General features: G+C 42.9%; 2 protein-coding genes across 2 annotated transcripts; both read right to left on the reverse strand.

Annotated features, from left to right (window-relative positions):
- Positions 1 to 333: 333 nt before the first annotated feature.
- ttc33 (tetratricopeptide repeat domain 33) lies at positions 334 to 7,537 on the reverse strand. The gene is made up of 5 exons (XM_011604660.2): positions 7,245 to 7,537; positions 6,925 to 7,156; positions 5,092 to 5,173; positions 2,795 to 2,926; positions 334 to 959 (listed from the first exon to the last, which is right to left on the reverse strand). The coding sequence occupies exons 2-5, from the start codon at positions 7,149 to 7,151 to the stop codon at positions 585 to 587; spliced, it is 816 nt and encodes a 271-aa protein (XP_011602962.2). The 5' UTR covers positions 7,152 to 7,156; positions 7,245 to 7,537; the 3' UTR covers positions 334 to 584.
- A 516-nt stretch (positions 7,538 to 8,053) lies between these two features.
- On the reverse strand, positions 8,054 to 15,663 carry prkaa1 (protein kinase, AMP-activated, alpha 1 catalytic subunit). Its single transcript, XM_003965249.3, has 9 exons — positions 15,446 to 15,663; positions 14,384 to 14,525; positions 12,854 to 12,947; positions 12,432 to 12,576; positions 12,203 to 12,290; positions 11,864 to 12,088; positions 11,273 to 11,789; positions 11,051 to 11,177; positions 8,054 to 10,588 (listed from the first exon to the last, which is right to left on the reverse strand). Exons 1-9 carry the CDS (start codon positions 15,540 to 15,542, stop codon positions 10,305 to 10,307), a joined length of 1,719 nt encoding a protein of 572 aa, XP_003965298.1. The 5' UTR covers positions 15,543 to 15,663; the 3' UTR covers positions 8,054 to 10,304.
- Positions 15,664 to 16,090: the final 427 nt, after the last annotated feature.

Genomic DNA, 16,090 nt, shown 5'->3' on the forward strand with positions numbered 1-16,090 from the left:
TTTTCAAAATGAACGCAAAGTGTTTTCCTAATTGCAGCAGGCTGCAAAACCGACGACTGAGCGCAGCCTCACAACAGAACACCCTGGCAACGTGGGTACTTAGAGGGCTGCTGGACTCAAACCGACTCAGAGGAAGGAGAACTGCAGGGTTCTGCCACAGTTTTGCTGAGCGTGCAGCAGTGTTCAGAGCTAGAGAGAGTTTGGTTTCACAAATGGTGGAACTAAACAGGTCATTTACTTCCAACACATTTCGCGGTCCACGATTAATGTATGGCACAAGCAAACATGTCAGCAGGAAGGCTCTTCCATTAACCAGCCAGCTTTTAAACGGGGTCATTTCGGGGGTACTTTGCCTTTATTATAATGTCTTCAAGCCAATTTCCGAGAAGTGATAATGGAAAGGCATTAAAACCTAAAACCGGCATCAAAAAGGTCATAGTTAAGTTTTGATGCAGCCTAGTTACAGATTAGCCATTAGCTAAGTGTGTTCACGACAATCCACAACAACAAAGCTGTTCAACCACGTAGATGCAAATTGAACAGAGTCCACATGAAACAGGTGGCAGACTATTCTGTCTCACATTTTATAGTCCTCTTACTTTGATAAACTGCTCTTTTGATGGTGGCAGAGGGCTTGCTGACGTCCCTTCACCAGCCACTAAATTTTTCACATTTCCATCGGCGTCTATCACCACGCTGGTCTTTTTCAGCTCCTCGTACTTTGTCTGTCGCTCGGCGATGGCCTCGCAGGCAGCCAGGACCTCGTCAGACTCAAAATCAAAGTCCTCCTCCAGCTCCGGGGCACTTAAGATCTGCTTTCTGGCCTCCTCTTCCTGCTGCATTTTCTCCTTGGTTGCTAGGTGCTGCTTCTGCAACGTCCGTGCCCAGGCCAGATCGTCCTGCCACAAGCTCTGCTCGGATGGACACAAGTGGATGGCGACCTGGAAGGACCTCACAGCCTGCAGAGAGAGCAGCGGTGATGCAGAGCAGCTACTTTGCAACAAATTTGGCCGGTGATTGTACGTGGATGTTTTTCTCACAGATGGCTGATGTGACAACAGCATCTGTGCAGCTAAATTAGTAGGCGGTTGCATCAGGAGCAAAGCCTGAGCATCCTTTTGCAGATTCATGATCTCATTAAAAAAGAGGCCAATACTTTTTGGCTGACTGCAGTTGTAGATTAAATGAATGTTGTATTACAACTGGGGTTCAATCACCAGATCAGTCTTGTGCGTTTCCAGGTTGGAAGGGTTTTATAACTCTTTCGCAATGTAAAGGAGAAGAAGGATTTCCTCCTTTTTTTGGACCGAAAATGTGGTTAAAAACAGCAATTTTGCCATTATTAGAGGGTAAGTTGAAGATATGAGACACATTCGCATTTCGACGTGCAAAGCTAGAAGGGAAAAGAGTCTCCATAGCAACACCCAAGACAACTCCAAGGAACTGTGTGACAAGTCGAAATGAGCTAACATTAGCTAAACAAACATACCAAAAACGACCTGTGTTAGTCATATTCAGCTGTCTAATATCTGCGGCTAGGTCAGTCATTTTGCATCTAAACTGGTGATTTAACACCACCATTTGAATGCTTTTCTCATCTTTAATCTCACAGCATTTCTGTCTAAACAACCTTTTGCTGAGGAGAGCAGAGTAAAAGGAAAAAAAAACATCTTGTGCTTTGTGCACTTGTATGCAAACGGTAGCTGATGCTACACATCAGTATATTTAAAAATAAATATCGTGGTTTTTGCACTTGAGCCGCTTTATTTCCGGTTTAAATTGTGAACAGCACAGCGGGTTGGTTGCAGCTCGCCATTTCCCATCATGCTGTACTCCAGTTCATTATTAGAACAGTTTGTACCGTTCAAGTAAATCAATGTTAAGCAACGCAGACGAGCCTCCAATGAGGCAACAGTCCGAAGCAACACCTGCCTTTGCCCTGGAATGTAATATTATTCCAGAGAACATCTGTGAAAATGAACTGTCCTTGAGAAGATGCCCTACAACATTCTACCTGATGGGGGTCCGGTCCACATCCGCACCATAAACAGCTTTAAATGACAGTTTATTTTGACAAATGTAGGCTGCTTCCACATCAAAGCGAGTTAAGCATCGGCATGATCCGACCCGTCTCGTCGGCTAAGCGTCGCCACCATGAATGCCGCAGCAGCAAATCAGGAAAATTGGAGGCAAATTGTCGATAATGAAAAGAGACGTAGTCGGAAAGTCGGGTCAGAGGCGGCATGTTTTGCATTGTTTAGGGATTTTCCATTGTCCCTGATGGGAGACGGAAAGAACAGACCTTGGAAAGAGACAACGGAGAAAGTGGATCCTCTGAACAAACAGGCAAGTCAAACATGTTCACAAAGCCATGGTTAGGCAAGCTTTGTTAAAAATAGACCCCCCCCCCCCACACACACACCACAGGTGTGCCCATGTTTGGTTTTAGTCACAGCTCATCTATGCTTCTCCTTTATTGCGTACGGGGGCTGTTGGACAGGTCGCTAGCCCTGACAGCACATCAACATTCATTCAATGAGGAAAACTGCTCTGCCGGTTCCTCTCAGACACACGTCTTGACATGTTCTGGGGCGGTCATGCAAGTTTCAGGCATCTGGGTGTGATTTGAAAGGTTCTTTATCTTTTTTATTTAAAGCAGCGAATGACACGAGCATGAAAACCGATAGGCTGACGTGACGCTTCTAACATGTTTTTTTGAAGACCTCCTTCCACTCGAGGTTCTGTTGGGATCCCCATTGTCTGGGTTTTTTTTGCAGTGTTCTGCCAGACTCACCAGGTCCACCTCTCCCAGGTTGAGCTGGGCCCGGCCCAGAGTCTGCCAGCCCTCCCACCACAGGGGGCGGAGCTTCTGGGCCATCTCGGCGGCCTCCACAGCGGGAAACACCTCCTGCAAAATGGACAGCACCTGCAGAGGGACAAAAAAGAATCAAAACCATATTATCTTCTGTCAAAGCACGTTTTAAAAGTTCCTTGCCAATTAGAGGTAAGATCTTAAGACCGAGCCCGAGCCCGAGTCCGAGCCCGACCCAACCCGAAATTCGGGTCGGGCTTAAAATGCGTAAAATGTCAATCATTACGTTCGGGTCGGGTCGGGCCGGGCTTCTCTCTCGCTGACTTTTTTTTAATAAATATTTGTTTATAAAAATATACACTAAAACGATGTGTGGATACTAAACTAAGGAATACTTATTATAAATAAATAATTTGGATAAAACAGAGAAGGCGCTGTAAGGTAATTGCTATAATCTTTTACCATTTATTTGATTTGCGTTATTCTATTTAAAGCCTAGTGGGCTGCAGTATTTCTCCGCGTAATTAAGCGAGTGCGCATCAAGATTTCTCTTTCACTCTCTTTGTCTGGCCTCTTATTCTGTGTTCCATTCATTTATCATGATCATAAAAATATGTAGATTATTTTAACCTTAAAAGATCTTGCGTTTTTTCTGCCCAAAATACTATGGGATAAATTTAAATTTCGGGTTTGCTTCGGGCTCGGGCCTGCAAATCAAGTAAATTGGTCGGGCTTGGGCTGGGTCGGGCTTTAATGCCCGCGGGCCTGGGTCGGGTCGGGCTGGATTTTTTAGGCCCGATCTTACCTCTATTGCCAATGATTCAATAGTGACGCACACGGTGGTACAAAATATGCACTCAGTTCCTGGTTATAACCCATGTTGTGGTTTATAAGGAAGACAAAAACAAAACAAAGTGAACCCTGCGGCTGAGAAACATGGTGCTGTACATATTTATAGGTCACACAGTGGGTAGAAGCTGCTCTGATGTAACAGATCGATGTTCCTCTGATGCTAAACTGAGAGGTTAACCTTAGTAAACAACTTCAGAGGAAACAAAGCTGTCTACACTGCAGCAGCAACAAAACCACAGGAGTGCACGTGGGCACTCTTCATCAAGTCAGCAGTTGTGGTGTCAGCTTGATGCATTCTCGACACGTCCACCAGTCAACCACGCTGGGGAAGTGTTGCAACTGCTAATGTGTGCAAACTCATTATTTTAGAATGTGTTCCCATTCCATGGGAAACGATGTTTGTGTGGTTATGAGAAAGGTTCATGAGCGCTTTTAGAAAAACATTTATAAATGTCAAGGTAAGATGAGGGCGAGATGGGGCTACAAAACAGGTCCCACCTACTTTTGGCCCAATAAATGTGACATTGTAAACACAAATAAACACTCAATGTTTGAGGACCCATACAGGCCCAGAGGATTGATTCCCCACTTTGCTTCTGGTCGTGTATGGAAGCTTCCAGAGAAAAGAAAAATCATTTTGATGATAGTCTTTTCCAGGCAAGGTCCTCTAATGATTGCATACTCAAATATCCAGTAATGCATAATATTAAATTACACTTTAGGGTGATGATGGTGGTTATTGCTATAAGGAAGCATTTTATTGTGTTAGCTATATAAGATAAAGAAAAATAATGGCCGCGGCCCCATCTGCCTGTCGATACCACTTTTCCTGTACGGAAGGAAAGCCTCGATTTTATGTGCCTGCTTAGTGGAAAAAGAGAAGCAGAAAGACAGACTGACTGTAACAGAAGGCAACGAGGAAATGTATGTTAAAGGTCTGAAAACCTTAGAGCTGATGGAAGCACTCTGCAGAACTTCTGTGGTGTCGTCAACATGCTGATATCACATATCTCACTTAAAAGCATACCAACATGGCAGCTGAAAGAGGGCCCGTGTGGCAGTGCTGGCAACATTTCACACGCTGGGAACAAAAAAAACCAACACATGACTGCAGCATATGGTCCGAAATCTTGATCTTCCAACTTGGAAAACAAGTTGCAGCACGCTGCCGCTATTTTATCTGCTTAATGTGCATGTTAGCCTCCAGTCATCGCTCAGAACACCATCATGTTTACGCTGAAGCTCCGAGGGCAGCAGCCAATCGGCTTCGGATTTTAGAGGCAGTTGTACATTCAGGGAAGTTCCAAATCAGCAGTACAGCAAATCAAAGACAGGTTGCGTAACTGAACACAACTATTTAGAGTTAACACAGACGATCTCCTGAGGAGATCTTTAAATGGAATCCGGGATACAATTCCAGACCATACCTGAGACTTCATCTCATACAGAACTGGGTTGTCTGGAGTAAGATGGATGGCTTCGTCCCATTTCTTAATGGCCTCCCAGTGCCTGAAGGAAACACACGGAACAGAAAACACATCTATTTATGACCAATATCAAGCAATCACGCATTTGAAACAGGTGCACCTTATCACTAAAGACCTCCTCCATGCAACTATAAATACTGCATTCTTACTGTGCATTTCCATACCAGAGCAGTGCACGATGGATCCTGGTATCATAGCTAACTGGCTTTAAAGATTCTGAAACTGCAATTTCAGGAATCAGTGTGCCTAATGTCACTGTACAACTACAGATTATAAGAAACAGCATCAGCTCTAGTTAAACGCTAATAAATAAATAATCCCTCAGTTAAAACGGCTGTGAACTGGTTTTCACAAGAGTCAGCCTAATGGGGCAGAAACCATTTGGAGGGCATGTGAATGCCAATGATTCCACACTCACAGGCAACCTGACCTTTGGCCTATGACCTTCAGATTAAATCAGGCCATTCTGGAGCCACAGTGGACAGTAAAATGAAAACCAGGCACCAGCGCAATCAAATTCCTTTGGTTGAATCTATTTCACCAAATTTGTATTTCTTTTCATTTCAAATGCTGATTTTCATTCCTGCCAACAAACTGTTTTGACCTAAAAATGTGCTGACTTTCATTCTAATCACATGCTGCCCAGTCAATACTGAGGCAGCGATTGCTAAATCTGAAACTACACACCTAAATAGGAGCAAAAGGCGTTGCACTAATAATGCCAGGCCCCTCAGTCTGTATTAAGAGGACAAAACCAAAAGACATTTAAGACTGATCCCTTTTTAAAAAACACAACACCAGAACAGATCAGCACCTCGGTGCAGTGAGGAAATGGAACTAGAGCCAAGTCAAATGTAAATGCAAATTCCTGAGGGGAAATTAAGCAATGAGACTTGCCATGGCAGGCCATCTTCATAAAAAGGAGATAGTATCTTAAAAGAGTAAAACTTAGATGACACAAAGTTTGTCATTAAAATTGTGTAGGCAGTGATCCCATTTCAATTTGAAGGAGTGATCAAGTGAAAACAATATTTTGAACATGTTTTGCTGAAAATGGTGCTAAATGGGAGCTGCTCTAACTTAACACAGATACTGTTTTATCTGACAATAGCTTTGAAGATGGTGATCTGACCTCAGATTGAAATCTGAGGTCAGTACTATCATTCGGGAAAAGAGTCCCTGGCTGACATCCCAGACCAGACACCATCTTAACCCTATGAATGGCAATTATGGAGCACCAACAGAGACATCACTTCCCCCAGAAAATTCTCTTTCTGCTCGCAAATAACATTACCGGCTGTGTGATTGTTATTGGCTAAAAAGGACCAATAAATGCCCCTGCCCCAGCGGCCTGTTTGAACACAGTTGTTGAAATTCTCCATTCAGATCAAAAGATGAAGAGAACAATACTTATATTAATTACAGTATAGGCAATTTTGTGCTAATTTAGCCAATGAAATGTTTTTCTATTAACGCTATTCTTTCATGATCAGATAGCAAATTGCAAATTTGCAGGGAAAATATAAAAAACTGATAGTATACTTAAAATATATTGCTAAATGTTTATTTATTAAGGTAGTCCAGTTATTTTATACACACACACACACACAAATAGTTATTTGTTAAACGATGAAAGCCACGTTATAGGTACATCGCGCCCTCCAGTGGCCAATTGTCAATACTACATATCTGTAATAAGCAATTTCTGTCTTGTATAACCATCTTGATTAATAATGTAAACATCTGGACACCAAAAATGAAATTATTTCTCACCTGCCTTGCTCAGCCAGCTGTGCACCCTCATCCTTCAACCTGCGGCTCTGGGCCCCACAGTCCTCCAGCAGGACCTCCCGCCGCTTCTTGGTGACCTGCAGCCAGTCGACATCCTCATCCTGGTTTGAACCTTCCTCTTCAGCCTTCTCTGTCTCCGCTACAAAATGTTGCACCATTGACTTTGAAACCTTCTCGCCAGCTTTCCTCTTCCAACCAAATGAGGCCATTCTGTCTGGAAAAGGGGAAGAAGGATGGGATTTACGGTACGTCAAACATCCACTTCATCTGAACAATAATCGAAAAAAGTGTAAATGAATTACAATGTTGTGAAAGCCCGTTTAGGACAGATGCAATTCGATCGATTACAAGTAAACAACTATCAACTGTATGTTAACTGGACTATTGGCAACCTAACCTTATTTAAGAACAGACACAATTAATGACAGATCATGTTTTTCTCAAGCAAAAACCCGCAATAAAATATTGCGCAATTGCATTTACATTAAGTAAAATCTGCTCGTATGTATATATAGTAGAGCACATTTTGTCGCATTCTGTGCGCTATTAAACCGGAAGTGCGATTGTTTGGTTTCCTGTATAACCCGGAAACTATTTTGTCATGTTTACAAACGTTTTAAAGCGACACGAGTCGCATTTTAAAAATTGTCATGTTAGCGTGAGTTTAGCCTCTCATATGTTTGTCAAATGACAAGTCAAAGTTAAAGAGGACATGACAATGGCGCAGCATTAAAGGTCGAGTAGCTGTGAAAGAGACAAAGAAATTGCATATACTTAACGTAAAACCTGTGCAGAAACAGCAACGCCCAGTGGCCCTTTCTTGTTACCTCCTAATAAACGTCCAAGAACCAATATAAGACCTTTTATTGAACCACTTGTTTCACATCATGGTTTCCATTGTCCATTATGTTATGAGGTATATACCGTTTAATGTTGAAAGTTTATATCAGCGACTGACACATCGGGAATACAACATATAAAAGATGTATGGATCCCAAATGGAACGATAACCAGCCTGCCATAGCACATTTTGCTATACTGCACAAGTGTAACATTAGTTCGTACATTTTTAGGGTTGAAGCTTTTGCAAAAGTAAAGACAGAAACATAACTGCAATTTAGCAGTTTATTAGGCAGTTGTGTGTACAAATGATTTCAACACTGTGCATTCAGTTTGGCATACACTGGTCCTTCAGGTAGGGTCCCTTTAAATATCAAACTAAAAATAAAACTATGTCTCTGAAGCTTTGACCGACTTGGTAGACCACATCTGCAGACAATCCTAAAAGGATACAATACTCAAAAAAGGTCTCAAACCAACTTTGACAAAATCGTCTGAAAACTCTGACTTTCAAGTTTTGTAATCAGCGCTTACAGATGCTTTTCACTACAAATATTAAGGTTTACAATATATTACCACCATAGTGGGTGCACTGTAGCGTGTTTCCGTGTATTTAAGGTTCAAACTAAGAAATTAAAGCCTACTAAATAGTGAACGAGTGAACCTCCGACCCTAACGACAGAAGAACGGTCATAATGTCACCACTTTTGGCCATTTTTATTAAATTGCATGTCTTGTTTGTAAAACTCTGTTAAGGTACAAACTGTTCAGTCTGACAACTGAAACAAAGAAAAAAAATGGCAATTTTAAAAAGTTTAATGGAATAACAATAAACTAAGGATAAAGAAATGAGAAACCATCTTCTACCTTTATTTTAATTAAGGATACACCAAGAATTTTTTTTACTGCAGTCAGTGAATGATTTAATTTCACGCAGCAACTGTCAATTAAACTAGGAAAATTATTTGCAGACTTCAAACCTTAAAACGGCAAAAAAAAGAAAAGAGCGCCGATAATTTTTCCAATCAATGCAAAATTCAAAGTTTTGTGGTTCTAAAAAACTAAAGAGAACTGATTTACAAGGCAGCAAAAGAAAAGAAACCACTTCAAACATTAAGATCGTGGGTAGAAAACAAAGGGACGTACAACATGCACGTGACTGAGGTCCACCAGCGTGAGCTTTTCCAATCACAAACACAGTCCCATGAGATCAAACGCTGAGGGGATGTTTGGACAGTTTAACTCGAAAAATTACCCTAAAATTGGCAACTCTAGATTTTCTTCAGCCAAACATTACACGCGTGGATTTTAAATGTAATTTCCAAATTGAGATGCACTGCAGAGAAATTGGCATTTACAAACTGAATATAGGCCAAAGGCAATTCAAAATCCTACCGACAGCTCAAGGAAATACAAAAAAATCTGAAAAGAAAAATCAGATCCAAAACAACTTCAATATGCGACACTGAATATTTTCTAAATTTTGACTGTCGTGGCAAAAAACACTTCTTAAATGCTAAAAGCAGGCTTTGTGTCCAGCAAGACAATCAAGTATTGAAATAAGGGTGATTGAAACCAAAGGAAAAAACAAAATTGATATTGATTTAAAATCCAGACAGTAAAAAAAAGCAAATACTATCCAGCAATAGATCTTAAAGCAATAATGAAAAAAAGTTACATTTCCAATAGAATCAACACTGCGTCAACCCAACGCACTGATAAATATACTCATGTCTTTTTTTTTTATATACGTTTATATATATATATATATAAAATGTATGGGACAGACACATTCAAAGTAATTTTTACAATAAGGACACAACATGACAATTTAGCCTCAGACGAATTGGATTTATAAAAAAGACCTAACATAAATCTGATGAAGTATTTTTTTTCTACCATAACATAAGAGAGGAAGTGTCATTGCACTTTTTTAGAGTCCAATGAGTGTGATGGGCAAAACGATCCCTTCTATCGGCCAGTGTAGCTCCGACACTAATCTGCACCACTTCTCTAATCCCCACAGAGAGAAATACAAGAGCAGCAGGAAAGAATAAGATACTTGTGCAAAAGTGCTTCCTGGATCCTATAAGACTGCCAGTAAATACCAGCTCTCACGATGCACCGTTCTTCCCTGCAGGGCAACACCAGGTCTGTTTCTCTGGACTGACGGGCAGGTTTCACTGCAGATTGATAAATAGAGAACCTCAGCAGAATCACTTGAGCATAAATGTCTAGGTGGGATGTTGACATTTGCCGTTAAGCCCTTCCTCTAAATGCTGTTCTGTCCTCGCTGTTAAGTACGGTAGCCTCAATCATTTTCCCCTTCAACTCCTCCAATTCCCTGCCAGCTCGGAGCACAGGTGCATCTCTTCCTCTTAGGACGTACTCTCCCGCATCAGTGCCATGGGACAATCGCTCCATCCCTCAGCCGGTATGACTTCCTTCGTAAATCAGTTGCATGCTTATTGCTATAAAGACACTCGCAGAGGGAAAATAGACGCTAGCGATTGTGTTGCAAGCTATCGTGCAAGTAGTTTAATGAGATTTGCGCACATCTCGAAGAACTCAATGGTGTGGCTTCCGGGTCGTGCCACTGATGCGTTGTCAGCGCCTCCCGTTGAGTCAGTGGATGAAGTCAGTGATGACGCTAGGGAGCCTTCTGTGGCCTTGGCCGAGTGCACCAGGTTAGACGTGACCGGACCGTCTGTGGCGTCAACGTCATTCTTAACAGCGGTGCGATAGTTGCCGACAGAGCCAGAGCGCAGCGGCGTAGCAGTGCCAGATTTTGCTTCCAACATGTCATCTGGAAATGAAACCAAATTTAAAATGCTTTTATCTTTTAAGTGCTTATAACCAAACAGTTCTGAGCAGAGGATATTGTTGCGCAATCTTACAACGAATTGGATTTACAACAGGAACAAACGCAAACACGGCCGACTTAAAAAAGAAGTCCGATGACCTTTACCCAGCATTCCCGTGCTGTTAATGGCGTAAAACAACACTTATCTTGTGCGTCTTTGAAGTGCGGTTGTGCACACAGAGCCAGGCCTGTCAATTATTTATATAATCTGTCCTGAGAGGCAGGACAGGACAGAATCCAGACAAACACTGATGAAACATTCCAGATAACAATGTATCTTTAACAAACAGCACATTTAGTTTAAGATAAGGGCAAAATCTCACAGCGCGAAAGATTCCGTTTTAAATGAAGACAACAATCTACTTCTTTTTCACACATGTTGGAGCTATAGTGCGCAAACCTTACCGTCTATGCTACGGAAGTCGAGGAGGTAAGTTCTACTGTCCACCTGGTAGAGCTGGAGGCTCATCTTAGTCTGCATGCCAGTGATGGGATTCTTCCTTCTGACGCGCAGATAATATGGATTCACAACCTACAGATGGGGAAAACGGCTGTAAAAATCCACCTTTGCTGTCCAACTACACTAATCCTTTTTTTAACAGAATGTTTTCTTATTTATTTTCTTACCTTCCACTCGTAGTCCAACTGCTTCATGGCGCGACACACTTCTGACATGATATCGTTGGGCCTGCTCTGGCTGCGGATCCCCAGGTGCCACTTGGCCCTTCTAACACCCTGGTGCTTTGACTTCTGGGGGTTCAGTTCGTCCAATTTGTGCCGAGGCCTGGGGAGCGTCTCTGCCACCAGGAAGGGGACGCGCTCGGGGTGGGGTTTGACGACGCCGGTGACCACTCCAGATGTGGTCATGTGCTGGTCGTCGAGGAAGGAGTCAGGAGGGCTGGATGCCAGGTAGAAGTCCTTGGCTTCGTTCATGATGCGACGATTGTCGATGATGAGGTGGTATGCGACGGCCAGCGGGTCCTGATGGTTGCGACTGTAGATGCAGGCCAGGACCTCCTCCTCCGTGCACTCAAACTTCTCACACACCTCCTTTAGGGCCTCGTCGTCGATCATGTTGTTGCTGTAAGAGGGGTCTTCAGGGAACAGGTATTTGGGGAGGTCCTGTTTGAACCACTCGTCCTCTCTGAGGGAAAGGTTTAGTTAGTTGTAAATGGGGTTCAATGGACCAAATAAGGCGTCGATCATCGCCTGACCTACCGGATCTCTCTAATGGTGGCTCTCTTCATGGGATCCACCTGCAGCATGTGTTTGAGGAGGCTGATCACTGAAGGGTTCAGATACTGTGGAGTGAAAAAAATCCCATCGCAGATCTTCTTGAACAGGGTTGGCACGTGGTCGTCGTCAAACGGAAGCGTCCCGCACAGCAGGGCGTAAAGAATGACCCCACTGCTCCAGATGTCCACCTCTGGACCAGCATATAACCTGAGGACAAGCATGAGAAACATCCTGTACCTGCCACTGCGACATTTAACCCAAACTGATTTATTGAAAACGCAGCGGGATAAACAATTTGCACCAATCAAGAACAACGCTGACCTTCCTGAGATAACCTCGGGCGCGGCGTAGTTTGGAGAACCGCAGCTTGTGCGCAAGAACTCTCCGTCCGACATCATGTTTGACAAACCTGCACAGGTTTTTACAGCGTCACAAAGTATTCGACCGTCAAACTTTACCAATCCTTTAAGTTACATCCTTCTCAACAGTGCAATCATTTGCAAATGAGCAGTAAAGGGAAGCTAAAAATAACTTAACAGAACATACTTACCGAAGTCTGCAATTTTGGCGTTCATATGTGCATCGAGCAGCACGTTTTCAGGCTTGAGGTCTCGGTGTACCACCATGTGTCTGTGGCAGTAGTCTACAGCGGAAATAATCTGCTGGAACAGCCGACGGCTCTCTTTCTCATCCAACTGTTAGTGCAAAAATAATGATCAGGCGAGCTCACGATGAGTCAGCACATCAAAGCAGAGTAAGTGGTGCTGAGGGATGGGTTATTGTGCCACTGAATCGATATCCAAGGGTGCCATGATGGGAGAAACCAAAAGCACGCTGAAACGTAGGGATGTTGCTTATTCATAACCAATAATGAAAGAATGATCTGCTATCTACATCAAGAAACACTAAGGAAACTTTAGGGTGTCAATATCCAAGACTACAGATTATTAAAGGGGAAAAAAAGGGTATTACCTTTCCATTTTTGCAGATGTAATCAAAAAGCTCGCCTCCTGAGACATACTCCATCACCATGAAGATATCAGTAGGGGTGCTAATTACCTGATACCTTCAGACACAACACAAAAGCAGGTTTATGTGGGTCAAACATAGAACCAACTCTGCTTCAATATAACAGTGTACTGAGTTTAATATGTAACTAGAGGATTACCAGAAACAGACAAAAAGAGCACTTTGTGTTTTCCATTTCCCACTAAAACACAGTTTAGATATCTAGGCTAGTGTGTGGCTCTCCGTTAGCAGTAAAGTGGCATAGCAACAACGTATTTAAAGCCACAATGAAACAAAATGCATCTTTATTGACACGTTGGTAATCCACAATGAAGCAAACAAACCTTTGAAGTTCAAAGTGTTCCTTTTTCCCCTAGCAGATTAACATGCACTAACTGTGCAAACCAGGCGGACAATGCACGTACAATCTCCATAATAATTAACAATTTACATTTTACTTTCTGTTAATAAATAGCTAGGCACTTTTAGGTGCTTGGGGCTGCTTTAGCTAGCATTTTCCCATCAATACACCAGCTCAGGGAAGCAGGTGTTTTTGGCACATTGTTGTTGAGTGGTTTGTGGGTTGTGACGTAGCAGCAGGCAACAGCAGCAGTAAACAGCTCAGTCAGATCAGTTAGAAAATGTCCGCAATGGCCAAATTGCAAAGCATCAGCAGAGAATGACATCATCTACCACACAAGTGTGGTAATCTATTCTTTCAACATTGTTTAGAATGTATTGTTGGGTCTTAAATGCCATTTCATGGTAAAATGGCTGTTATGTTACAGACCACACCTCACGTGGTGGTGGTGGTGGTGGTGGTGCAGCAATAGGGCTTTCTATCAGATCCAGTGCATGGAAAATGAAAGGGAGGGCATTCCACTCTTTGTTTACATTCTTGTGCAAGTTTGATATGAAGCTGGTATTTAAGGGAATTAGACACTTTCCGGGCCATTTAATGTCTCCTTAAAAGGGCCACTGAGATTTTACTGCAGACAGTTGTAAATCGCATACCAGGTAGGAAAAGAGATTTCATTTCCCATCACCGAAATGCCAAATGCAGTTTCTCCTGGGGGCTAGTAAATGATTATCATCACTGAATATGGCGCTTGTCCATTATAACCCCAACAGCAAACCAGGCTGCTTATTTCTTAAACACATCTGCCTAAAAACTCAGGTTTTAACAATGCACCAGAACAGAAGTACAAAAATAATGAGGAGAATGTACCCTGACATCAGGGTTGGAGGTTTTTCTCAGTAAATGCAAAATATTTTAAAAAGGGGTGAGAATTAATCCCTATTATAGACCAAAAACCCCAAAAGAAAGGTTCACACAAACTAGCAAGACAAGAGGGGAGAAGCAGTGCATGATAGATGGTGTCCTTGCTGGATGTATTTTAAAACCTACCATTAAGGCCTGAAAATAGCTCAGAGGGTGGCATTATAACAACTGCAGGGGATTATAAAGCAAGCAGGGAGTAATCTAGGACTTACAGTTTAATTATGTGAGGATGCCGAAAAAGCTTGAGGTTCTGTATCTCCCTGCGGATCTTCCCCACCACATCTAAACTGCGGATCTTCTGCCGGTTCAAGATCTTCACTGCTACTTGGTGCTTAGTTAGCTCATGTTGGCCCACTGCAGGAGGAAAATGAGCAGGAGTGAATCATTCCAATGTAAACACGCATAAACGCACAGAACAGGTCACATATACAGAATAGAGGAAGTTTGTATTGGGGTTTTTTTTATACTTCCACAGCAGTACAGAGATGACTAAGAATGTTGTGACTTTAAACAAAGCTAGTGGTTGTTTGGAGGGTTGCCTCCCCCTGGACGCCTGTTTTTCCCACTTCATTTGGATATTCAAGGGCTTAACCGGGTTTCCAGGAGATACGTCGTCGAGACACCAAACACCCACTAAAGGCGCCAGTCGCATAAGCTCGACATGAGACAAAATAGGAGAAAAATCCTAGCTATTTTCACGAAGGAAACATGTTTACACCTATGCTTGTAGGAACACGCAACGGGAGATGTTGACATATTCGTCGCCATCCGGAATGACAATGCATTACTCACTTTTCGACACCAATACGCGCACCTCAGTCTAACCCAGCAAATCGTTACCAAGTAGGGTAGAGTTGAACCAACACGTCCTGCATATTTTCTGCCAAGCATCTTCTACAATGCAGTCACAGGACGTGCACTGCGATGCAGAGAATCTTAAAAATCTTCTCAAACAAAAGGGTTTTACTTCCCGGTGGGTCTTGACAAGCGACTTGTGGCTTTCTAGTTAGCTCTTCTCGCAACCGACAGGAACTGTGAGGTAAAATAGATGGAAATGCCCCAAAACATCTATAAGGGGAGTTCTTGTGTATCTGCAAAGCATCACGTTTGTTTAAATCTATTGGAAGTATCTAACGACAACGAGTCATAAATTTTCGGCGTCGCGACAAGTTAGCTTTAACAGCAAGCTAAATTAGCAACCAAGCTAAAAGCTCCGGCTGCTACACCATCTTTCTGATGGGAGGGTACTCTAGTGACAAGAGACGCGGACGTACCTTTAACCTTTCCGAACGTCCCGACTCCGAGCGTGTCTCCGAGAATGTAATGCCCGATTTTAACTCTTCCTTCATGCTTGTTTTTTTCCGTCGCCATCTTCCCGCAGTGGCCTTGCTGCAGAGTTTGCTAGCGGCGGGCGGAGATGCACTAAACTCCGCCGTGTGCGTCTCTGCCCGTGCGGCTCCGGTCCGCGCTGTGTGCGTATGTGGGGCGTACGCGATTCGTCAAAGGCCCGAGTGACGTCATCTGGTGCGTTCAGGTGTACCCAGGAAACATCGATACCATTGTCCAAGCTGTACTATCGGATGCAACATCATCCCTGCCAATTTAAACCAGGCAGACCTATTAAAGCAGGGGGAATTAGACCAAACACAATCGAAGGTTCAAAATTGTATTCAAACATGTATTTAAAAAACACACAGGACAAACCCTTATTTTCACATTGATGGTTGAAATTTTGTATCTAATGTTGCTTTGTCGCCCCCGAATAAAGAGAAGCTGCATTTTAAAAAGTGAATGTATGGAACGCTTGCGTGAGTTAGTTTTATGTAGGATTTTGTGTCACTTATTACGCCGCTTTAATCGCGTTCCCCTCATAACTGTGAGCCACCACTAGATGTCGCCCTGCACACACGACGCCTAAT

Source organism: Takifugu rubripes, chromosome 6 (genome assembly GCF_901000725.2).
Source record: "Takifugu rubripes chromosome 6, fTakRub1.2, whole genome shotgun sequence".
Taxonomy (NCBI): domain Eukaryota; kingdom Metazoa; phylum Chordata; class Actinopteri; order Tetraodontiformes; family Tetraodontidae; genus Takifugu; species Takifugu rubripes.

Excerpts from the sequence above, each read along its gene's own strand:
- ttc33 (XM_011604660.2), bottom strand. The coding sequence starts at position 7,151 with ATGGCCTCATTTGGTTGGAAGAGGAAAGCTGGCGAGAAGGTTTCAAAG. Across the intron at positions 2,927-5,091 it reads TGTATGAGATGAAGTCTCAG|GTGCTGTCCATTTTGCAGGA; the intron begins GTATGGTCTGGA and ends GTCCCTCTGCAG. Across the intron at positions 960-2,794 it reads ACCTGGGAGAGGTGGACCTG|GCTGTGAGGTCCTTCCAGGT; the intron begins GTGAGTCTGGCA and ends CTCTCTCTGCAG.
- prkaa1 (XM_003965249.3), bottom strand. The coding sequence starts at position 15,542 with ATGGCGACGGAAAAAAACAAGCATGAAGGAAGAGTTAAAATCGGGCAT. Across the intron at positions 11,790-11,863 it reads GCCACCATTAGAGAGATCCG|AGAGGACGAGTGGTTCAAAC; the intron begins GTAGGTCAGGCG and ends CCTTTCCCTCAG. Across the intron at positions 10,589-11,050 it reads CGACTTCCGTAGCATAGACG|ATGACATGTTGGAAGCAAAA; the intron begins GTAAGGTTTGCG and ends TTTCATTTCCAG.